This window comes from Lynx canadensis, chromosome D4 (genome assembly GCF_007474595.2).
Source record: "Lynx canadensis isolate LIC74 chromosome D4, mLynCan4.pri.v2, whole genome shotgun sequence".
Classification (NCBI taxonomy): Eukaryota; Metazoa; Chordata; class Mammalia; order Carnivora; family Felidae; genus Lynx; species Lynx canadensis.
In genome coordinates, this window is record NC_044315.2 from 89,554,414 (window position 1) to 89,578,771 (window position 24,358).

The following is a 24,358-nucleotide window of genomic DNA, read 5'->3' on the forward strand; positions in this document are numbered from 1 at the left end:
GGGTTCAGGGCAAGAGCAGTGTCCACATTTTTTAAAAATTTTTTGTTTTTAACGTTTATTTTTATTTTTGAGACAGAGGGAGACAGAGCGTGAGTGGGGGAGGGGCAGAGAGAGAGGGAGACACAGAATCTGAAACAGGCTCCAAGCTGTCAGCACAGAGCCCGACGCGGGGCTCGAACCCACGAACCGCGAGATCACGACCTGAGCCGAAGTCGGACGCCTAACCGACTGAGCCACCCAGGTGCCCCCGAGAAGGGTCTACGTTCTTTAAGCCACTGTATTTTGGGGCCTCTGCACTAGAGCAACTTAGCCTTTGCTAAACGGGAAAAAAAGAAAGCAGGTTTCAAAACAGAATACGGCATGATCCTATTTTTGGCAAAAAAATGGGATGCGCACAAACATACCCATATGAGGGTCTGGAAAGAGATACAGCAAAATGCTCTGTTAATTATCTCTGGTGGGTGGGAATTATGGCTATTCTTTTCTTTGCTCGTCCACATTCTCTTAATTTTCCATAAAAGGAACACATGCGTCCCTCTAGTAATTAAGAAAGCAAGCCGATGGGAGACGACAGAGGTAGGAATCAGGGAACTGGGACAGTGCGGTTAAGTAACAGCCCATCCCACGGTGTGGGGGCTGACGAGGTTCGCTGGTGTCCCCGGCCGGCTCCCAGGCTCCTGGCCTCTGTCCTCCTGCCTCTCTCCCTGAGCCCTCTTCTCTCACCGCCCCCCTGTCCCCCACCCGCCCCGAGGGACACGTCACTCTTTGTCTCTATCAGGCTTGGACAAGCACGGTGCCACTGAAGCCGGCTGCCGGCAGCACCAAACCACAGCTCGTATGGTCCCAGAGGACAGCCAATCTCCAGTGGAAATTTCAAACTCAATTGGCACAGAGACAGGCTGGAGCTGTCCTCGAGTAACTAATCATCTGAAAGCTGCCGAGATGGCGCTTTACCTGGATGTGCTCGTGAACTCTAAGGTTTGTCTCTTCCAGCACTAATGACAGGGAGCGGCCAACCTGCAATTTAAAATTCAACTTGAAAGTGATTTTTGAGGTTCCTTTCCGCTAACTGAAGGAGCCAGGGAGGGGATGGGAGCAGGGGGGAAGGATGGCAGAGACGGGAGAAAGAAACCCGCCTGTCCTAGAAAGTGAAGCCTGATTATTCCCCCGAGCAGGTGCAGACAGACCGCAAGGGTTGACGGCAGGCAGGCTCGCCCACAGCACCCCTGCGCCGGCTCGTCTTCGATGTGCGCGTCGGGCAGGCCTGAATGAGCTCCGAGCAGGTGCAACGGAATCGGCCCACCCTTTCCTGTCAGATGCAGGACAATTAAAGTTCACCGAAATCATCCTGGGCAGAGATGCAGAGGCCGGGAGGCGCAGACGAGCAAGGTGAATCGTTCTACCTTGTCCTCTCTCCTACACACCCGATGGCCTGACGATGCCTCCCGTCAAGTTGGCCAAGGTTCCAGATCTTGTGAGATCCTGGTGGTGAGGCTGATGTCCCTTCTCCTCCCCACGAGGGTGACCTTACGAGGCTCTCGATTTAGCATCAGGCCCGCACTCCTGACAGTCTTAACGCGATGGAGAGTTTGCACGTTAACACTGAAAGATCACCATTTCGTGCCTACGGCTTTCCGTCGATGGTGTGAAGTAGAAAAATATCACTCGATACCAAAAGGCCAGTTCCCAATTTAGTTCAGGAAAAAAAAAATCTGGACAACCCTGCCCAGATTTCCTCATTCCGTTCTGTCAGGTCCTAACGACCGCCCCGCTGACGAGCGGTCACCGGGCCGGCAGACGGCACAGGTACCTGCCTCACGGATTTTCACGGCAGAGGGGCACGCGCAGGACCGAGATTTCTAAGTTCGGGCCCAGAGAACTCAGGTCCCACACGCGGCAGAGCGGGGACCGGCCCCTTTGCCTCTCAGGAGGTGGCTTTGCCGTGAAGCAGCCACAGCGCGTGGTGATGAGGTCTGACACCCGGCCCCTGGGTAGACTGCTGCGTGAGACCCTCACCTGGTTCCGTCTGTGCGACGAGGGGAAACAGCACGCGCCCACTTGGGGTGAGGCACCTGGCCCAGAGCAGACGCCGAGCTGTGGGGGTCACGATTAAGTCACTTACTGTACCTGGTAGGTCTGGCCTAGAGGTCACCTTGGACAGCCTAAGTAGCATCTGAGCAGCACGCTCACTGATGGCCACGCTCCTATCCGCGAGAGGCATCAAAGGAGGATTCCGGAACCTGATGCCCTCGCTCCTGGGGCAGCAGGCCTCCCGGCCACCCTGCAACTGGTCCCGACGTACCCCCAGTCCCTACCTGTGCCGACTTGGGGTCAATACGTTGTCTGGATTTTAATGGCCGACGACAAAGCCAGTCTCCCTCGTGTCCGTCTCTCAAGCCGCCAAGCATTCGTGGATTTGGCACAAACAAGCTCGTCACCCTTCCAGCCTCGCTCAACTCGCCAGACCTCAGTACGACTTCCTTTCAGCTTTCCCCTCTCAGGACTGAAGAGCAGAAATGCCAGAGACGGGAAGGCCGTGGTGGGTGACTGCCCCGGCCCTTGTACTTCTCAACGCCCCCCCCCCCCACATTTAATTTGGGAAAGATTTTTTTAAAAAGCATATATATATATCATGTATACGGAGAGAAAAAAAAATATATATATGTAAAATATATAGAGAAAAAATACATAAAATATAGAAAAACAGAACAGCTAACATCACCCACATATCCAATGCCCAGCCATAGTTCATTATCAACTCATGGCCCATCTTGTTTCATCTATAAAACCCCACCCCTGGGGCGCCTGGGTGGCTCAGTCGGTTAAGTGTCCGACTCTTGATTTAAGTTCAGGTCGTGACCTCACGGTTTGGGAGATCGAGCCCCACATCAGGCTCTGCGATGACAGCACTGAGTCTGCTTGGGATTCTCTCTCTCCATCTCCCCCAATCACCCTCCCTCTCTCTCTCTCTCTCTCTCAAAATAAATAAATAAACTGAAAAAGCCTCAAACGCATCCCTCCAGCTCCCCTTTCTCACCATCACTATCAGCCTTCATCTCACAGAAGCGGGAGCGGGGGTCATACCAAGGAAGGGTGAGCTGTCTGGGCCCCCAGCACTGGGGGCAGGTGGCCAGGATTCAGGCCCTGGCTGCGCATGCCTCCCCGGTCGCACCCCCACCCCCATTTCTGCTGTAGCCACGCTTCAGCTGTGCCAATATTTATTTAATGTTTTTCCTCTAATGGTCTCACTTTTCTGCCTAAATACACTTGTTCAAAATGGAAACTTTATACCTTCCCTGTAAATGGGAAACAAGCATCGTTCGTCACGAATAGAAGGTGTCACTAAGTAGGACACAGAGAAAACAGGGTCATTAAGCAGAAGCTCTTGCCCGCCCCAGGCTCTGGACTCAAGGCCGGCTGGCTCGCTCTCCCGAAAACAGGGGCCGGCAGCAGTCAGAGCCCCTGGTTCTAGCGAGGACCCTTCTCCGATCTGGGCAATCGGGAGGATCCAAACAGCTCTCTCACAAGGCGATCTACTGTTCATCTCATCAGTGCCCCCCCGCCCCCCAACGCACTTTTCAAAGTCGCTGGTGGGTGCTGGCAGCCATGATGCACTTGGCCCTCCACGGGCTCCAGCGTGGTCACAGCCGGTCACACCATCATCACTGCACGCAACAACGCGCACTGCAGCCCCGCAGAGGTCAGTCTACGTGCCGTTCAAATGTCTCCCAAAAGGCGCGCAGCAGTGAGATGACATGTTATCACCTACCCTGTGTCCTCAGTTCTGTGTTTTGTCCCAGAGCAACAGACAAGCGTCTCACGAGACCAAAGAAAGGCAGCTACCCGTGAGTCAAAGGAGCGTGTTATGTTCTGTTACCAGGGGCCGTGCAAAGGGATCGTCTGTCCCACGCTAAACAGTAAAACTCAGGCGGGAGAAATCACCAACCCCCTTGGAAGACATGAAAGGCTGGTGTGACCGACTCATGTGTCACACAGGATTCTCATTAAGGCCTGGGCCACGGTTTAATTGGCAGCCTGTTTTTTTTTCCTAGTGGTTCATGAAATAATGGTGCCTCTCATGAGCGACAGCATCTTGAACGTGACGACCATGGTATTTAGTCTGGAATCTCTGGCTGTGTGGGAACGTCCCCGCTGCCTCCCATCACACCTCCCCAGACGGGGCGCCCATCTCCTGAACGGGGTCTCTCAGACTTGGGCCCACAGCAGAGTCCCCCGGGGCGGGGCCTGAGGCTCTGTGTTTCTAATCTGTCCCCATGTTGCTGCCGCCGCTGGGCCACGCCCCAAGCGGCACTGTCTTATCCTTTCTCCATCACTGGATCCTTTGTCCTCAGCTCCTTTAAGCCTGGTGGGGGCAGGTGGGAGGGCCTAAGCGGTACCAGAAGTCACCCAGGAACCACTCGCTCTTTTGGCCACCTCAAGACACCTCTGCCGTCTTCGTCGCAAAGGGAACATTTGTAGCGTAGGCTGGGCCGGAAAAGCTCTAGGAAGCTCCCCCATCCTTCAAGAGCTTCGCCCGGTCTTATATATTTCTTCATACAAACAGGTTCTAGCTTTTGATGTTGGGGTCAAGGCCCCGAATGTCCTCAGCAAACTGGGCTGGAATCTGTTCATAGTAACGTTTAGGACAAAACCTGGGACCAACGAACCAGGTACCACCGTCACGCCCGCTCACACGCGTTCTAGCTGCCGACACGGGCAGACTCCTTTCCCTTGGGCATGCATGTGCCACTGGCTTAGTAAAAAGAAACATCTGTGCGCTTTTTCCTCAAAAAGAACGATCCGTTTTTCAAACTGCAAAAAACATCTTTGAAATGGAATATTTGCCAACACTGTCCTCTCTCCTAAGCAAGAAGCAAGAAACTGTGTCCTCAGAAAGAACAAGGTTTTAAATGCAGACATTACTGTTCTTTTTTCTTCAAAAGGCCCAGATCTGCCCACATGTTCACTACACTGAATGTGGAAGGTGCTTTAAGAGACAGGAGACAAAGCCTTGTCCTGGGTACAAAACGTTTACTGCTTATGTATGTATATATATATATATTAAAAAAAAAGTTACAAAACAAAACGCTCAGCATGACAGGATGTACGGACATGGGCTTACTCAGACGATAATGGCTCGTGAACATGACTTAGAGCACAGGCCCAGGAGGATCATTCGCCAACACACAAGGACGAGCATGCTGTGTGAGTTCCTTACTCTGAGTTCTAAAAGGTTTTCTCTGCCTTCCGTTTACCACCTGCAGTGGGTAATTAGTCCCATCAAAACGAGAAGGAATCTGTTCCGCAAGTGGCTCAGCCTTAAGGTAGGACGTGCTGCTCTACGCACGGGGAGGAGTGGGGTGCTGGAGTCTACGCGGTGAGGACGGGGCCGAGCCATCAGGCTGACCGAGGGATCCAGGGAAGGTGCGGGGCAGAGCCTGGAGGCCGGCCCGGGGCTGGGGCGGGGTCACTGGCGGCAGGTGTCGTGGAAGGCTTCGAGGGTTCGGAAATCCCTCCACGTGGGGGGAAGGCCATCTTGTAGAAACTTCCCGCAGCGCTGGCACGGAGCCTGGAACAGCTTTATGTAACTTCGTAACCAGGTCTAAAAAGAGAAGTGAAGAGACAAATAAAAGAAATGGGATCCGGGAGCTTCCAATGTCATCCTTCCTGTCAAGCCTAATGATCTCGAGGCCAGAGGACTTAAGTTGGCTGTGCCCCAAAAGATAGCCTGTGACTTCACAGAAAGCTGCACGTGCCATCCACAAGGTCGTAACACTGCTGGCTGTCACTTCTGGAGCTCCCCCTGCCCCTCCCAAATGAGGGAGTTTTTTAAAGTAGAAATTCCTGCTCTCAGGGGCAGGAAGTCCTCCCACAGGAGTGGCCGTGCCCTAGCGCACAGCCCGTGGCTCGGGGCTACACGTAACCACGTTTCATTTCTGTGTCCCGTGTCTCCTGACTATGCGTACTGATGTTCTCCTCGTTCGCTACCGAGAAGTGGGCACAGACACGTGTGAAGGAAGACGTCGCATCGATGACAATGCTCGAACCCTCCACTGAGGTCAACGTGCCTTCCTTCTAATTTGATTTCAGAGGTCATCACTCACTGTCACAATGTGGCCCTTTGCACCTGTGGGGGGGCGGGGGGGACAGCCTGGTGCCATCGGGTAACATAATAAGCGGCAAATACACCCCGGAGTGGTTCAGAGAGCAGAAATCTCTCGGGCATCATACATAAGGATGAGGCTCCCGTAACTCAATTCCCAAACTCAAGGAGATTTGCTACAAAAAAAAAAGAAAACTCAACCCAACCCACACCCCGCAGCAAAAGGCCTGCGAGCAAGTTAAGCACGTTCTCACTGTGACAGGGGCACGTGAATCTCATCATTTAATGTCCTCCCGAATTACGTCCATAAGAGAAAAGTGTTCTTTGAAGAGGTAGGTCGAGTTTATTGATACAAATCCTTCTGTCTTCGTCGCAGCCGCCTTCGTGGTGGCAGACCGTGGCCCCCCGACACTGCCCCCTTCCAAAGGCCAGGTGTTTGAGGTTCTGGCAACAAACGTGAGGGGGTGGACGGGTCACTCAGCTAAACTATCCTCCAGTGCCGATCAAGTGCAAATGGTCCCCGAGTCCCAGAGTCAGTTACCAAAGGGAAGATGGGCACGACACGTGTTAGGTTAGACGGCGACGCTCGGTACGCGTCCGAAAATGAGGAGCTTGCTGGAGGCTGTCGGCGGAACCGTCCTCCGGACACACGAAGGAACCACGACGCGCACGGCTCTGCGGACTGCCCGGGCCTGCTTGTCCGCCCTCCCCAGCACCGCGGGCGCCGATCGAGAAGTCGGGTCTGTGTCTTCCAAGAAATGAGCGGCAGGTTCTCTGGGCAGCTCACTTCCCGAGGCAAACCGTGACGGGATACGCGGGCAGCGCCACGGCAGCTGGCTGTCAACACGGATTTGGACTTGCGAACAGGTAGGTCTTCTGAGTAGGTCTCCAGCTGGCAGCCTTTCGAGCATGAGCGGCAAAGGGAGTTTCGGCCGCGGTGAAAGGTGGGCGCCCGCTGAGGTGAGGGCACGAGGCCGCGTCGGCACGATGCTGGAACAGCTGCCGGTTCCGTCAGGATCCGGTGCGGCCGGCTGACGGCCCTGCTCGGGCCAAACGGGGGTCGCGGGACAGACGTGGGCCGCAGCACGCTTTTGACTCAGCCCTGGGGTGGTGGGGAGTCCTGACTTGCGGCGTTTGCCGATTTCCATGGTGTAAACCTTGGGGTTCGACTGCAAGCTACCGACGGTCGAATAACCGGGTTGCCAAATTCCGCACGCTTCACGGGAGCTGGCAGGAGCCAACTCCAACACACCGGCGCAACGGCCGTTTGGCTCTTTTGGGGTCACTCCCCATCCCGAGCTCCACGTCTTGGGGGCACCGCAAGATGTATCTTCGTCACTGCTACCTGCTCAGTGCCAAGCACAGGGCCTGGCATGGATTAGGAGCTCAATAAATATCTACTGACTAAATCAATGTGGGGAAACTGTGTTGGGAGATCACATCTGAAACCACCATTTGTTCAGCACGATAGAAAACACCGGTTAATTAAGTGGGAAACGGTTTCTCATAAATCCCTTCCCCGTTTAAAGGAAGCATCGGTTCTACGCTGGCCGTTGTGGGGCCCTGGCCCACTGTGAGCTGCGTTCTGAACTGCCTGTTCTTACCGGGAGGGCACCACGGTTTCCATAGGAGGCTCAGCTCTGAAGCCCACTTACCATGAAGGATCTGACCACGACGTCTGGCATCTGGGGCAGCTGATAGTGGAGCAGGGCGGTGGTGGCGTGGTCTGTCACCTGGAACCAAGGACAATGAGCGGCGTTAGATGCCCCTCCGAACCAGCGCAGAGAAAACAAAACCAATGCATTCCCTAGATAGCGTCTTGGGGGCTGCCTCTGGACGCCTCTTGGAGGAAAGGACATCTAAAATACAATCGGAAGTATGAAAATTAGCGAAGTTGGCGGTGGGGAGGACACAAGTGTTGGGGCCTGGAGGCAACGGAGTTGAGTTCCAGCGATGGAAAACCCTGGCGGGTGGGCGGGAGCACCTGTGAGGGGGGCGTGGCCACAGGCCAGCGGAGAGGCACAGACCGGGCAGGTCACGGGGAGGCTATGGAGCCAAGTCGCTGCAGGGAACGCTGCATGAACGCAAAGGTTCTCCAGCTGTCCACATTCGACTTCATGTCGTTTTCTGAAACGTTTACTCATTTGTTTTGCAAGAGAGCGTGAGCTGGCGAGGGGCAAAGAGGGTGAGAGAGAGGGCAAGAGGGAGAATCTCAAGCAGGCTCCGTGCTGTCAGTGCAGAGCCCTCCTGGGGGCTCGAACCCATGAATCGTGAGATCATGACCTGAGCCGAAGCCCAGAGTCGAACGTTTAACCCCCTGAGCCACCTCAACTTCATTTTTGCAATGGAACCCTTTCTCTGGGAGGGTAACTGGTCTTTCTGCTTTCTGTCATTCTCATTCTGTCTCATAATTTGTAGTCACAGAGATTTTATGACCAGGAATCTGGTAATTTCTGATCTTTCTCTTGGGCCTCAGTGTTCCTATTATCTTTCTGAGGAGCCTTGACGCTCAAAGTGTGGTCTTCTCTCCAACAAAAGTTGTGGCCTATTTATGGCATCTCGGAGGGCCACACCCCCCCCCCCCCCCACTGTCCCCAAACTCCAAGTAGAGGCTTTGCCAGCAGGGCCGAGGGCATGAATGCCTCAGGTCTACTAGAGGCATTCGGTGACCAGACAGAACGCACACTGGCTTGAAGCCCCAGCACTGTCCGCTGACCTTGATTCGACTACTTAATCTCTCTGGGTCTCAGTGTCCCTTCTGGAAAACAAAGGACTAGTTTCAGCTCCCCTGTAGTTCTGAAATTGGACACCACAAATTGCTAATGCCTGCCATCAATCAGCAAATTAATAGATTGTACCTAATTTGACAGTTGTGTTCACACTCGTGGTTTATCGGGTGGTCCTCACTAGGGATTCTCGTCATTATGAATGTTGTGGTTAAAAAACAAAACGAAACAAAAAAAACCCCAGATAAAACGATCACCTTTGTGAGCAAGAGTAAACATGCGTCTGCGTTGCGTAGATGCCTCAGTTTTCCAGCTGTCACCAGAACAGTAAGGGACAAGCAGCAGTGGGTGAACTGATCAGGTGGAAAGAAACTCGAAAGGTTGCTCCAGGCCCACAAGGCAAAGCTGCACACGATCTGGAAATCAGTCCTGCTGTGTCCACACCTAAGGCCAGAGAGGCCACACCCCAAGGTGGAGGGTGTAGGCCCCCTAGCTTACCTGAGCCTCACTTTCTCTAAATAAATGGCTGTGCGTGTGAAGCACGCCCCGTCCAGCCACAAGGCAGCCCTGCCTCTCTCCCCTCCCTCTCTGCTCCTCCCGCCCTTGGGTGGGCACTCTTCCCTTGCTGGACTTTCATGGCCTGCCTGGTGGCTGGTGAAGCCACAAGATGATGAGCTCTCTGGGGACAGGGATCATGCCCATCTGGTTCATGGTACGTCCCCAAGGCCTGGAACATCACCTGGCTGGCATCTAGCAGGAGCAGGTGCTCAATACATATTTGTAGAATACAGAAATAAAAATGCCACTCGCCAGGGGCGCCTGGGTGGCTCAGTCGGTTAAGCGTCTGGCTCTCGGTTTTGGCTCAGGTCATGATCTCACGGTTCGTGTGTTCGAGCCCCAAGTCGGGGTCTGTGCCGACAGGGCACGGCTTGCTTGGAATTCTCTTTCCCTCTCTCTCTGCCCCTTCCCTGCTTCTGCGTGCGTGCTCTCTCACCGTCTCTCTCAAAGTAAATAAATAAACTTAAAAAAATAAAAATAAAAAAAAAGTGCCCACTCACTGACGGCCACATACCAGAAACACCTGCCCTGGCTTTCTCGAAAGGACAGCTATAGGTCGTGGATCCAACATGGCTGAGAAACTGTCACCGAAGTGACTTTCAAGAGAAGTGGTACTTACTCTTTCAAGTGCAGACTGGTTTTATTTTAAGCATTTCTGACAGACAGCCTTCTAAAATGAGCAATGCTTTTTTTCTTTTTTTTTTTTTTGAACAGTAGTAATGATAACTTGGCAAGAAGGTGGGTGGTGACTGGGGGGGGGGGTGAAATTAATGGCTACAAAACACAGCAAAGCAAACTGGGCCCCATGGCCCCTGAGCTTGGAGGCTGGTTCTTACCCACCCAGACCCCTTGCCAAGCGGGACAACCCACGCAAGTGCCCCTCTGTGGGCTATCACATTTGCCATTACGAAGGAAATTTCCGGAAGAGGGAGCTTCTGGAGCATTCTTACCCCAGCGCCTACTACTTGTTTCAGTGTTTCGAGCAAGCTCGGCCCCGCACATCAGTTGCTGTCATAGCAGGGAAGCCAGGCGAGCTGTCCACTAGTTCGGGCTGCTCCTCACCCAGGACACAGAAAGCTCATCGGCGGTCCCAGGAGGCCTCTGGGACAAGCCTAGATCCGTCCGTTTCAGCAGCGTGAGCACCGGTCCTGGGGCTGGATTCCCCAGTCACACTGGCCACCCAGAGCCCACACCCCAGGCTGGCATGCCGCGTCTGGCCGCACATTTTCTTGGCTTTTCTTTGTACAGTTTTTAACACGAATGACCAACCTATAAAGTTGAGCAGCAAACGGCAAGTTAACGGAGGTGGGTACTCTCCTTATTTTCATCTTACAGAAGAGGAGGAGGAGATTCCCGGAGGCCGGGAAGATGGCTAGGTCACACAGCCGGTGAGGGGCCCTGGGTGTTTAAGCCCAGAGGCCGCGAGGCCCAAGCCTAGGCCAGCCCTCCCCAACAGGCACCCCCGGCCAGCAATCCTGGTTCTGGAAAAGGCACACGCTCCAGGTGCCCGGGGCATCATCTGCCCACACGCCCCAGCCTAAGGTTCTTGGAAAGCCGGAGTCCCGATGGGAGGTGCAGGTTAGGAGGTTTGTAAATGTGGCTGCTGGTCAGCGAGCTACTCTGGAGCAGAACCGGACGAACCGGGGAATGCCCTCCAGATACAGCTCTCGGTACCACGGCACTGTTCCGGCATCTGGCTCCCAGAGAGGGCACCCAATTAGCTTTGCTGCTAGTGGGCTGGCCATCTGGTCAAGTGTAGCCACTTTTTCGGATGGTCCAGTGTGAGGTACTCCCTTAAATCGCCCAACGGGGGCAGGGGTTTTTTTTGTTTTTTTTTTTGTGCTGCCATGATCAAATGATGTTTGATTTCAGTTTCTTCAACTCTCTGTCACTGATGACAGACATTGTAATAAAGGGAAACAAAGTTGGCTGATCTACCGTATGTCCCCTCCCTTCCTCACAAACTCCTCCGCTCCTGGTTCCGGGGTTCCTGTGGCCGAACTCCAAAGCACCAGGCAAGGCATGGCTGCAGAATGGGGGGGAAATTCACCTATGATGCTCTTCCTTTCTTGTCCAAGCATTCATTCAACCTTCAATGTTTTCTTGTTTTACACTTTTCAATATTACAAGTCCCCCCCCCCCCCCGCCCCAGCATCCAAGGTGTGGAGGAAAAAACAGGCCTGGGGCAACAAAGAAATATTGCTACTAACTAATTTAGGTGAAATCCACTCTGTGCCAGGCCAGCCGAGGCTCAGGCCCCATTGTAAGGTACAGCTCCTAAGATTCCACTGGGAGATCAAAGCCACCCTGCCCAGCAGGGGAGGCTGAGGAGGGGCACTGATGCTCCTGAGGAGGGGAGACCATTCATCCCTCCTCCACTCACCGCTGGTTACGAAAGTGCCTGCAAACAGATCAAAGCGGACCTTGAGCTGCGAGCCCCTGGCAAGGGAGGGAGGGAGGAGAAGACAAGAAAGAAACAATAAACCAGCGGGATAGGGGACCTTGGGAAGAACAGGAGAGGGGCAGCGATGCCAGGTGACCAGTGAAAGCACCGCACAGAGAGACAGGGCCACTCAAACAGCAGTGAGCAGGGGCGCCTGGCGGGCTCGGACTCTGGAGCGTGTGTCTCTTGATCTCTGGGTTGTGAGTTCGAGCCCCACGTCAGGGGTCTGGCTTACTTAAAAACAAAAAAGCTGCCCCAAACCAGTGAGCAGACAGCCACGCAGGGGCTTGGCCAGGAGGTGTCCCTTATCGCCTCCAGGCAGAGCAAACTGCAGATGTTCTGGCTCAGGCTGGGGTGTGCTTCCCTCTCTATCCCGAAGGGAGCACTGCCGGGGAGCCTCTCTGAGAGCGACGTGCCCATCGCAGCCCCGGGGGGCCTTATCCCTCTCTCGGCGTCGTCCTCCTCCGCCAACCAGGGCTTACCGAAATTGTGTCCCCAGCTCAAACAGGTGAAGGTCTTCGTGCCCCCAGACTGGCAGGGAACTAAGCTCGGAGGGAGAAAGGAATCTTTCAAGAGCCCTTGAGACAGCTGCCAGTCACACTGGTGAAGGAGATGCCAGTCAAAACAAGTCTCCCAAGGCTCCTCTCCCATATTGCGTGTGAGCCTCTCTGACGTCTGCACTCCGGAACCCGAGAGCGAGGGGTGCTCGGGAAGTCACGAGTTAGGTCGGCCGAAGCCACGGCAGCGCTGCCTGCAGTGAGGGCCACGGCCCTGCGCGAGGTGATGCGCACCGCACAGCCGGGAAGGGGTTGGGGCGGCCCGGGAGCCGGCCCGCACGGGTCGGGGTCTTGTCTGCTACTCAGGGGCCGCGTGACCTCGGGCACGGACTGCGTGAGCCAGTGCCAGGGAAGCACTGGGACGGCGCCTGACAAACAGCAGCCACCGACTGTGAGCCTTCCCCTCCCTCCCCGCCCACTCCCCCCCCCCCCATCTTCATCCCTACAACTACCTCAGGAGGGCGCCGTGATGAGACCGCCCGTTCCCAAGACAGGAAGCAGTCGCAGGGAGGCGGGGTGACAGGCCCAGCCAAGTGGCTCCAGACGGCGGTGGCACAGCCTGGTCACCGCCTCCCTAGGAGGGAATGGCCCCCAGGACTCCTGGGGGGGGGCAGGACTCCATGCCAGTCTCTTTACTTCTGCCCCAGCGCTTGTCGCTCACACGACTCTCTCTCCCTGTCCCTTTTGCTCGCTGCCACATCCCAGGCGCCCAGCCCAAAAGAGCCCGACACAGGTGGGCCCTCAGGAAGTCTCTGGACTGGAGGAGTCTCCCTGCCACTCGGAATGAAGGGGGGAAGGGGAAATGGGGCAAACAGCAGCCAGCAGCATTCGGTCAGTGTGTGCACGCATTAATCAAGGGCAATCAAAAGCACAGTGCTAACGAGTGGGGGAGGTCCTATGTCACCACGTCGATTTTGGCACAGAAAGCCCAAATCCTCTTTCCCACTGGTGGCCTCTGGCCAGCTGTGGGGCAAAGAGAATGGGGGGGGGGGGTCCCGCAAGGCTACTTTCTGCTTAACGTCGCCCTGCAGAGCCCGGGTTTCACGGTGACCAGAAAGGCTCTGGTCTCTGATCTGTAGAGGAAGAACCAAGGACAGAGCGGTGACAAGCGTAAGGGTGAGCGGGACACAGAAGGGGACAAAAACTCTCAACATACTATCACTCCTCAGCAGTTCCCTAAAGTGACAGTCTGTCGTACAGATCTTCCCCGACTTACGACGGGCTTACGTCCCGATAAAACCACCCTAAGTTGAAAACGCATTTAATACTCTCAACCTACCGAACGTCACAGCTTAGCCTGGCCTACTTTACATGTGCTCCCGGCATGTGTGCAAGCCTACAGCCGGGCAGAGCCGTCCGACACGAAGCCTGTTCTGTAATAAAGTGCTGGATATCGCGTGTAACGTACCGAAGACAGTACCGAAAGTGACCAACGGAGTAGTCGTCAGTGGGGGGGGGGGGGGGTCGCCCTCGTGACGGCAGGGCTGACTGGAGCTGTAGATGTTGGCCAGCGTCACGAGACAGCATCAGACCGCTCACCGCTAGCGGGAGGGAAAATCCAATTCAAAATCTGAAGTGTCCTTTCTGCTGAATGTGTGTCGCTTCTGCACCGTCGTAAGGTCAAAAAATCGTAAGGGGAGCCAGCGTAAGTCAGGGACTTGCTTGGTGGCCCAGGAATCGCCCTCGGGGCTTCTTGAGCTTGCCAAGGTCGTAGGCGTCACCCTGCTGAGGCTTCCAGGCCGGACTAGGGAGGCCGCAGGGCGGCAGAGGTGACGGGGTGCCAGGCACCATCCCTCAGCTTCTAGAAGGTAGTCCAGGCTGGGGGCCAGGATGTGTGTGGTTAAAAAGCTCCCCAAAGTGACTGTCAGCAGCATTAGGGACCACAGGTGAACGGACCGCTTGCGTCCCACCAGCCGGTGGGAGCTGAGCCCGCACCTGGGCTCTGGCAGTTAGTGCCGCTCTTGCTAATGCGACCGACGGAGAGCACCGAGCGAGGCATCTGTCAGCACAGAGCCCACAGCCTGAGGCCGCCACTGCCAAGCCAGGAGAGCTGAGCGTGTCCCGCAAGGTTCGCAGGGCAAGTTCAGCACCCAAGTGTCCAGAAGTTGCTTATTTAAAAGAGAGGCAAGGTGGAGCCCCAGATTCTGGCTTCCCTCCAGCCGATACCTGCTTTCCCAAACTCTGAAGGGACCACGCGGTCTCTGGCCGACAGTAACATGACCAGAGGCGGCGTGCCGGGAAAGGTGATGTGGAACTGTCAGGAGACCGGAGTTCAGTCCCGGATTCACCACTAATTATCCGGGTGACCTTGGCCGCATCGCTCTCCCCGCTGGCCCTGGGAAAGGAACACGAGGCTGGGATCCCCGGCACCGGAGGTCGAGCTTTTCAGTGGACGCAGCTGCAGGGCCTGACTGCACGCCCCGAGGGTACCCCTGTGCTGAGCTCCACCCTCAGGCCAACCAGCAGTGACACCGAAGCCCTTTGTTCTTTTAAAAAGGACGAGCTGGTCTGCCCCCACCCCCCTCCAGGAACGCGCCCTCCGCCTCCCCGCGCGGTCCTCGACTTCTGGGCCGGTCGCGAAGAGCCTGGGGAGCCCAGCTCAGACCCAGGGAGACCGTCCGCACAGACTGCTCTCGGTGCCGGCAGCCTCCTCGCACGGTGATGGCCTCCAAGAGCTGTGCAGCACAGACGAGGTATTTGCTACTTGGTTGTAACACGCTGCAACCCAAAGGAAACACACTTCTGTTCACTGGATGTACTTTAATGCTGCGCAAAGAGAGCAGCCCAGGACGTCGGGGTCTCCACTCAGGGCTCTGCCAAGGACAGACCCACCCTTAAGGAGAGGGGCCCCAGCAACCTCTCAGAATGAGAACATTCTTTGTGGGTCCAAGGAGTCAAAGACGGGAACGCCGTGTGTTAAACGTTCAACGAGACAGAGATCCCTGCCGGCCACGCTGCTCTGAGGAGGGGCACGGGCTTTATGAAGAATATTTAAAACGGCCCCCGAAGTACTCATTCCATGAAAAGAGAAGCCATCATTATTTCCAAATGGGAATGCTATGAAGTCAGTCTTGAAAGTGCTGGGGGTGGGGGCGATGGGGCCGGAGCAGGGACAAGCCTCTAAAGCTGGGATAAAAGTCCAGTAGAGTGGAAGCTGGCGGTTTCATTTTATTATGTGCCCCGAGTCTCTAATCCGCACCCTGGATCTGTATGCCGCGGGATCGTCAGGCCCAGAGGCCCGAGGAGAGAGCATCGCAGTCCGGGGGGACCGGGGATTACTTAGACAAGATCGATTCTTCCCTCTCTGCCGATGAAGGGGCTATCTGCATGGGCTTTGAAGGGCTTCTCGCTGTCCCCGGAGCCTGGCAGTGCCGCCGGGGGGTGGCGGGAGGGGGGTGGGAGAGCAGAGGCAGGGCTGCCCGCGTGGGAACTAGACAGGTCAACACGGACGCGGCTGCTCCCTCTGGCTTGAAAAGTGGCCACAGTTTTGAGACGCAGCTCGGTCTGAGAAGGGTGAGACCTTGTCTATCAAGTATTGACCACGGCCCGTGGCACCTACCAGCGCTTCCATAAAGGAGTTTTGTTTGGTTTGGGGGTTTTGCCCCGATCTCTTTCAAGTTGCAGCCAAGATGCCACGGACACCCTGAAGGGAAGCCCCTCAACCCCCTGGACCTGAGTGCTGGTTGCTGACGGCCTCTGGAGGCAAACGACAACAAACCACACACACACACACACACACACACACACACACACACACACACACACCCCACGGGGGACTTGGAAACACCGTGGTGTGGCGCCTGAGGGCCCGGATGACCTGGAGGTCCCAGCCATGCGTCCCTCGGCCTCACGACATACTCCGTCACTGCTGGCCACTCTGACTCCTCCCAAACCTGTTTTCCTGGCCCTTCTGTCCCTTTGCCCGTAACCCTCAGCAGCATCTGTGGACACCCCAGCCCCGCACTTGCCTGACCTGTAAGCAGGAGCCCTGCCTGGCCCCAGGCTGTGTTCTCCGTGAGGATGAGGTCATGCTGGCCTCGTGTGGCCTCCGTGGGCCTAGCTCGGGGCATCTACAGAGAGGAGAGTGCTCAAAAAGGGGGCTCCGTGCTGGTGCCACTCACCTGGTAGGACCCTGAGTGAATGACAGACAACGTAGGCGAGATTCTACTGATTTATTTTTGGCCAGTGGCGTTCGGGGAGCAGAGTGGAGGTGTGGGAGTGGGAAAGGCAGAGGTCGCGGGGCGCTGCCGGGAGGAGGGCCTGGGTGAAGGGGGAAAGCCCAGGGTGGCCACGAGGGAACTCTCCAGAGTGCTGACCAGCCTGAAGCTTCTGCCACAGGCCTCGTGCAGGGCTGAGAGGAGCTGCACACAAAAGGTCCTTGACATTTCCCAGGATTAAGGAATTAAAGCTCTTCATTTAGATGAACAAAAAACAGTTCCATGCTTTCCAGATGGTAAAATGCCAGATTCTGTTGCTGGCTGCCAGGAGAGTCCAAGCCCAAAGACACCTGAACTGTTCTGTACCCACTTGGTGTGATGTTATTTTCTGCAGGAACAGCCTTGCAGTTAGAGAAACACATCCAAAGACATCTGGGCTCCCAAGAAAACCCAGACAATACCACCTACTTCCCTATGAAAACCGAGGCAACCGCAGGGAAAAGAACAGAGTCTGCAGAGCTGGGAGAGAGCCCCGCCGCCCTGCTGCTGGCTGCCTTCTGCCCAGGTCCTGCTGGGTGGGGGACATGGGGCGTCAGGGCGGAACACATTGCTCTCGGGCGCCTTCTGGGGATCACCAGAGGTGCCCCTGGGCCTCTCAGGACACGGGGGAATGTTTCAGGTCCTGGGACCATGATTCTATGCCAGCACGTCACGGCTGCCCAAGAGGCACTGCTGGGCGGTGGTAATTTTGGGCACGGCTCACTTTGTGCCCGGGTGGGGCGGTCATATGCCCGGACAGAACTGAAGATGGCTGTCGCTTTGGTGGGAGCACGTGGGTTGTTGTGGCAGCTGGTCTTTGGATTACCTCACTAAGAACACGTAACGTCAAGCGGGCTGTATGTATATATTTGGCCACGGATTCTGAGTTCCGCGTCCCTTCCCCCGTAGGGTAACAGCAGCCATCACTCACTGAGCACTTCCTCTGGGCAGCCACAGTGCCAAGCACTTCTTAAGCTTTATCATCATGCAGAATCCTCACGATATGGACCCCACAAAGTAGGTTCTTTTTTTTTCTTTTTTTAAAATATTTTTAAATGTTTATTTATTCTTGAGAGAGAGAGAGAGAGTGCAAGCAGGGGAAGGGCAGAGAGAGAGAGGGAGACACAGAATCTGAAGCAGCTCCGGGCTCCGTCCGAGCTGTCAGCACAGAGCCCGACGCGGGGCTCGAACCACAGACTGTGAGATCACGACCTGAGCCGAAGTCGGCCGCTTCACCGACTGAGCCCCCCAGGCGCCCGTATTGTTTCCCCTTGTAACGGCCCCGGGACCTGAAGCGTGGAGAGGCTGAGTCTCAGCTGGCGACTCCGCGTGGGGGAGAGCCGGTTGCACGTCCAGCCCGGCTGACCCCAGAGCCTGAGTCTTCTCTACTGTGTCCACAGTGAAGAGACTGCGAAGAGGTGCAGTGAAGACAAGAGGAGACATGAGGAGGCGTCAGCGAGGCGGGAGATGGGCCGGGGGAGGAGAGCTCCCCTAGGAGAGGAGAGCGGTCACTGCGGGCGAGCACCCGAGGGAAGTCGGGGGAGCCACGGACTGGAGGTGCCCCGTGCACTCCATGCCTGTCACTCATGCCTGACTCAACCTCCCACCACTTCTCTGAGGCGAGTATTCGTCTGATCTCCATCTTACACACGGGGAAACTGAGGCAAGTCGGGCCACAGAGGGAGTAGCGGTCACCTGGCAGAACGGCTCTCAGTCACTGTGCCGGACTGCCAGTCTCTGGAAGGGTCACCGCGGGGAATGCTGACCGGGGCCCGAGACTGGACTGGGCGGGGGGTGGGGGGGGTGGGAGGCGAGGCAGCCTGGTGGCCCGTGGGAACAGGGCTGGGAAATGCTGGGGGGCCAGGCTTCCCGGAAGCACTTGCCGGATTCTGGCCTGGAGCGCACAGAGCCTCGGGCCACCCGTCAGGAAGAAGCCGGCTACAGAGATGAGGCCGACTCCCTGCCTCCTCTAACGGCAGAGAGCCGAGAACCGCCTCCAGCAGGGTGGGCCGCGCCCTCCCGCTCCACCCCGACCGCGGAAGGGTGTATGAGCAAGTACCCGGACAAGGCTCTCGGGCATCACCACGCTCGGCAGTGGCGGAGGGCGCCTTGTGGAGGAAGGTGTCGGGCTATCGCGAGGGGGAAATGAATGATCAAATCTGTTCTGTGGATACTCGCATGTGCCCCTTACAAGAAAAGGTGGTGACGAAGCAGTACTCAAGCAGTAGGCGGACAGTGATGATCCGTCCCCGCCACTCTCAGCGCCCAGGGCCCCTCGGGCTGGCGCACCACAACATCCACTCCCGTCTTCCTTCTGCTTATCCAACCCGCTCAATATGGCCCGGCTCTCGGCTCGGGAAAGGCTGCCCTCGGGGACGACCCTGGAATTGTCTGCCACCGCTCCTTCCCTGAAGCGAGTCGATGGCCCGGTCTAGGCCCCCGCAGGCCTTCCTCTGGCACCGCCCCTGGTCTGGGGTCGGCCCGCTGGCCCTCGCACCTCGTTTTATCTTTCTGGGAGCACCAGGGCACACGAGGCAGCATGCCGCAGTTCGTTCTGCGACCGCGCGGCCCGGGGAGGGCCGTGCTTTCCTCTGAAGCCTCTGGAACGATGACTGTGGACTCCGAGCTGGGCATCCGCGGGCTACGGCTTCTGTGCTTCCCTCCGAGTGGGAACGCCGCGAAGGATGCGCCAGCCCCCGTGGTACGATCTCTCCCGTCCCCACCTGCCCGTCTTGGCTGCACACGCGCCCCCACCTCTCAGCCTCCCCGCCGGGACTTAACGCAGGAAGTAGCCGCAGATTTGCTCGCACTCTTCCTAAGCGCCGGGATGAAAACGCACACGGTTTTGAAACGAGGAGGCTAAAGATCAAAACGGTGGCTGCCCCTGCAGAGTTTAAATGTCAGGAAAATACGAACACGCCTGAAACCCTTCCTGGCTCTTTGTGCTTCTGCCCTTTCAGACGGCCCCCCATTCCTAAGTCCCATTCTCCGAGTCTGCTCTGCTGGAGACGGGCCGGCTATAAAAAGCCTCTTCGCCCTAGGACGAAGCGCACAGAGCCTCCGGGGCACCGCAGGAAATGACAGGAGCCTGTCGGCAGCCGTGGCCCCACAGCACGCTGTCCCCAGCCCTCCGCCGGGGGAAGGGGTCTAATGAGGAAGAGGGAAAGGGCCTACTGACAGTCCCCGCTGCAGACAAAAGGCAGGCCACATTTCGATTCACGTGGGGGGACTTGCGACAGGACCTCGTGTGCCTGTCTTTGACCCAGGGAGTCCCGCGCACGCGGCCTGAGGAGGATTTGACAGGCGTGTGCTTCTATTCTCTTAGCTCCTGACATTATCTTCCGGGAATAAAAAGGCAAGTGTGAGCTCCGCGCGGCTCTGTGAAGCAGCCCCCCTCCCACCACCTTGCTTTGTCACATCGAGGGCAAGACCCGGGAGGGGTCCCACCTTCCCAGCACGCCTCTCTCTGCGGCCGCCGCGGCTGCTTGCGGGCAGGGAAATACACAATCCGTGGTAACTGCCACCACATGGCGAAGGAAGTCCTGGCGCTCTGCGGCACAGCAATGCTGGGAGAGGGTGCCTCCCGCCGTTCGAGGAGGCCGGGGCCGGCGGCACACAGCTGCGGCACCTGTCACCACGGGCACTGTTTTCTGCCGGGGAGAGCCCCTCTTACCGATGACCAAGGATGCTCCTTGACCGTGTCACTGTCGTCTGAAAATGCACTCTGCTCCTGATTCGGGTCCGGCCTTTCCGGACAGTGGGGATAACTAGCCCTCCCCTGCCTGGTCCGCCTGCGTGGGTGTCAGAGGGCCGACGCCAGGCAGGAGGGGACGTTTTCCGCGGCACTGTCAGTTGCTTTCTGGGGACTGCTACCAGTAACGTCGATCGGGGACACCCGAAATCTAAGTGGGTTGGACAAGCAGCAAATAGGATTCTGAGACAAAGCGGAGACTAAAAGGGAGAGTTTAGAAGCGTTGCCCCCTAACTCTTCTCTGTTGGCATTCTGAGTCTGAAATGCCAAATAGCATCCCATAAACCGCACCAGATCCTCAGAACCCGCAGCAAAGTGGCCCCAGCTTTGCTCTATCGTGCGGTGTGTCCCCTGTCCCCCAACGTGGCCCGAGACTCACACAGAAAAATAAGCAAGGTACCGTCCTGCCCCTTCGTGAGCGAGGCCACACTATGTGTCCCCATCCTCCCCACCAGCGTCTAACGCAAACACAGGACTTTTTAAACAAAACCCCAAACCCTTTCCATGTGATGATGATTAGTTAAAAGCTTCACTGATAAAAGATTGAGCTTAATTCTATCCTATTTTCCAGTATCTTCCTTACACTGACAGCAAACAGACAATGTTTTAGTCGGGAAGCCAGAGGACTCTTTAACCCGCAAACCCTTACCTGCCCCTGGAACAGGAAAAGTACTCTTCACTCCCTGTAATCAGAGGGTACCATCCCCTATCCCCAAATTACGGCTCGTTAATTGAGTACAGGTCAGTATCAGAGGTCAAGTCCATTTAGGTAACAACAGTCGAAGGTACGGATGACAAGGAGCGTCACAAAGGGCTCTGCCCACATACGACGCGCCGATCGGCAGTTGAGGTCAAACCCCCATCCCTACAAATGCGTCCGCTTCTCCTGCTTCAGACGCGTTACATAAACTACGAGGGAGGAACTGGGGAGGGGGGGCTCTCCACGTCTCTGGCTAGACTAATATCAAATTTTAAACACTGCTTCTGTGTGTGTTTGTGGTTTTAAACAAATACAAAGAGTGCTTGGCGGGTTATTTTTAGGGGAGGTAGAATAAAAATATAGCACTGTCTCTCCACATCTATGCCTGACCAAATCTGTGTCTCACACATTTCCCAACTTCCTAATAAACTCTACGCTCGCATTCAAAAATACTTAATACTACACAGGACATTAAAATACACACACACACACACACACACACACACACACACACACATGCAAAGGCAAGCATGTGCAAGCCCTTGTCACACGGGGTATTTGTATGGAAACTGGACCATTGTCAAAAGGCCAGGTTAGGGTCTGCAATGCTCATGGCTCCCTGAAGCCACCGCCTGCCTGTGCGGAGCCCGGGGAAGGGAGCTCATCGCAATACCACAGAGGGACACCAAGAGGAAGCAGGTTAAAGAAACAAAACCGCTTTAATGGTCCTCACTATCGAAGTGACACACAGTGCAAGATAATGACGGCTGTCCTTTCTCTTTAGAATGCTTTTCCACAGCTGCCGGGGGAAAACTGACGAACGCAGTCAGCCTGGATAAAGTCGGCACTCAAGGCTGAGACCTGACGCATGCTCAACAAGTACGTGCCGCAGGTATGGTCGCTTAGATAAGGACGCTACGACTCACGTGCAGCAGCCGGCCCGTGACCACACACATTTTCCTGCAGGCTCTGGGCCGAGAGTCGGCGGCTCTTTTCTCCATTCTCCTTCTAGCTAGCTCAGCTGGGTAAAGGAGTGCTAGAGGAGTCAAGACCATGATTTTCTTTTTAAAATAAACTCAATTTTGGACTAGAAAAGTTACAACGATGGTGCACGCAGCTCCCACGTACCCCTCGCCCAGTTTCCCCCTGTTAATATCCTTCACAACTTGGCACAACTAAGAAACCAGCATTGGTTACTTACTATTGATTCAACTCATTTTCTCATTAACATCCTCTTTTTGTTTCATGATCCAACCCAGGATTGCATGTTCTATTTGACTGTGATAAGATCGTGAAGCTTCAGGGGCGCCTGGGTGGCTCAGTCGGTTAAGCGTCTCACTTCGGCTCAGGTCATGATCTCACGGTTCATGGGTTTGAGCCCCGGGTAGGGTTCTGTGCTGACAGCTCGGAGCCCAGGGCCTGCTTCGGATTCTGTGTCTCCCTCTCTCTCCGCCCCTCCCCTGCTCATACTGTCTCTCTCTCAAAAAAACATTAAAAAAGAAAAAAAAAAAAAGATCGTGAAATTTAATGCTTTTACAGGCTCCCTAAATGTGTGGTGTTGCGTCTCAGACCCCTCTCCTAGCCCCAGGCATCTGTCCTACCTTAGCCTTTCACGTACAAGGGTCCAGGGAACAACGTGGAGTGATGTATTAAACACCATTAGAGGGCTGGTCCATTATGCTGCTTTGATACAAAAGCCTTAAGCTCACTGCTTAATGGGGACGGGGTCTCCTTTCGGGGTGATGAAAAGGTTTTGGGAGTAGAGGGTTCCACAGCACCACAAAGGTTCTACAAATCACAGAATTGTGTGTGTTAATTTTATGTTGTGTGAATTTCACCTGCGTTACAAAAAAAAAAACAAAAAAAAAAAACCAACAAACCTCTGTGCTCTCCCTCTAAGCTACCTGGCATCCCTTGGACGCAACTATGACTCAAGTGGAAATGATGTGGGCTCAGCTTTCAAAACCGTGTCCCTCCTCCGCACCAACCCCTTCAATGGAATCGAGGATAAGATCCAAATTCTGCAGCAGGACCTAGAGGCACCTGCCCAGCCTGGGCTCTGCCTCTCTGCTCCACTGCACGCTCTGATGGCCCAGCCCTCCATGGTTCTTAGAACCTGCTCCTCAACACCAGGTTTCTGGGCTGCCGCTTCCGTGGCCCGCCAAGCGTCTCCCGTGGCTCTCCGCACGACCGGCGCGTCTCATGAGGTGCCCGTCCTGTTAGGTTTTGCCCCATAAAGTCCTCCTGGCACCGCCCCAACGAGAGGGGCCCCTCCTGTTCTGGATTTCGGGCCCTCATTAACAACCTAGAGTCGTCATCTTCCCCGTCTGTCTCGTTTTCCCTCGTATCCCTAGCACCTCGCGCTAGGTGCCTGGCACATGGCAAAAGGGGCTCAATAAATAACTGTTGCTGAGCCGGATGAGGCAGCAGAGGAAACTGCAACCAACTCCATCATGTCCACTGGCGAATGAAAGCAGAGACGGGGGATGGCTGAGGGCAGGGGAAAGTAGCCGGCACCCCGCAGGGGAACCGGCTGGGGCGCCGTGGGGGGGCGCGGGGAGCCCGCGTAAGCCCCAGGTGCTGAGCTGCTCCGGGGAAGGGCCCCTTCCACCATCAGAAGCTGGGAGAGGATCTTCTGTAGTCACATTGCCTTTCTTCCGACATTTCCCAAACACCATTTCGTGGGGAAGCCCGACATTGGAAAAAGAAGTCACCAGGGTGTTAGGTGGGGGTGGGGGTAGGGTGAAGACGGGGCCAGCCTGCCTCTCTCAGCCTGTGCTAGGCACCTGCGTAGACCACAGGGCTCTGAGGAACGGAGCTTAAAAACTGGGTTAGCTTGGAACTCAAAAGCCTCTGTGTTTTTCTTTTTTCTTTTTTTTTTTTTTAAGGTCTGATTTCTGTACAGCAAAACTCACCCTTTGTAGGTGTGAGAGAACAGGAAAAAATACATGTATTTTTTTCATCTCCGTCCCTGGTTCCTGGCATAGAGCTCCTGAAACCCTAAGTGACAGAGTGCTAGGGGTATCTCTTGTTCTAATGAGGGGACCATGGGTGGGCACCTGGATGGGGGCTGGTCACCAGAAAGACCAAGCCATGATCAGAGTAATTAGAGGCTTAGAATTTTCCGTCCCATCCCCCATCCTCCAGAGAAAGGAAGTGGGGCTGGAAACAGAGTTAATGATCGAGTATGTCTGCGTGAGGGGGCCTCCATGAACTCCCAGCAGCACAGGGGCGCTGGGCTGGCTCAGTTGGTGGACTCTTGATCTCAAAAGAGTTGTGAGTTCGAGCCCCACGCTGGGTGTAGAGATTACTTAAAAATAAAAT

At 55.6% G+C, this 24,358-nt stretch overlaps 1 protein-coding gene across 2 annotated transcripts in view; it reads right to left on the reverse strand.

Annotated features, from left to right (window-relative positions):
- Positions 1-5,011: 5,011 nt before the first annotated feature.
- Positions 5,012-24,358, reverse strand: part of MED27 (mediator complex subunit 27) — a 201,718-nt gene continuing 182,371 nt past the window's right edge. For both annotated transcript variants that reach the window (XM_030292950.1, XM_030292949.1), the window contains 2 exons: positions 7,759-7,836; positions 5,012-5,602 (listed from right to left, as the gene is read on the reverse strand). In XM_030292950.1, the coding sequence (XP_030148810.1) occupies positions 5,468-5,602; positions 7,759-7,836 (213 nt within the window). In that variant the 3' untranslated portion in view covers positions 5,012-5,467. The remainder of the gene's footprint in view (positions 5,603-7,758; positions 7,837-24,358) is intronic.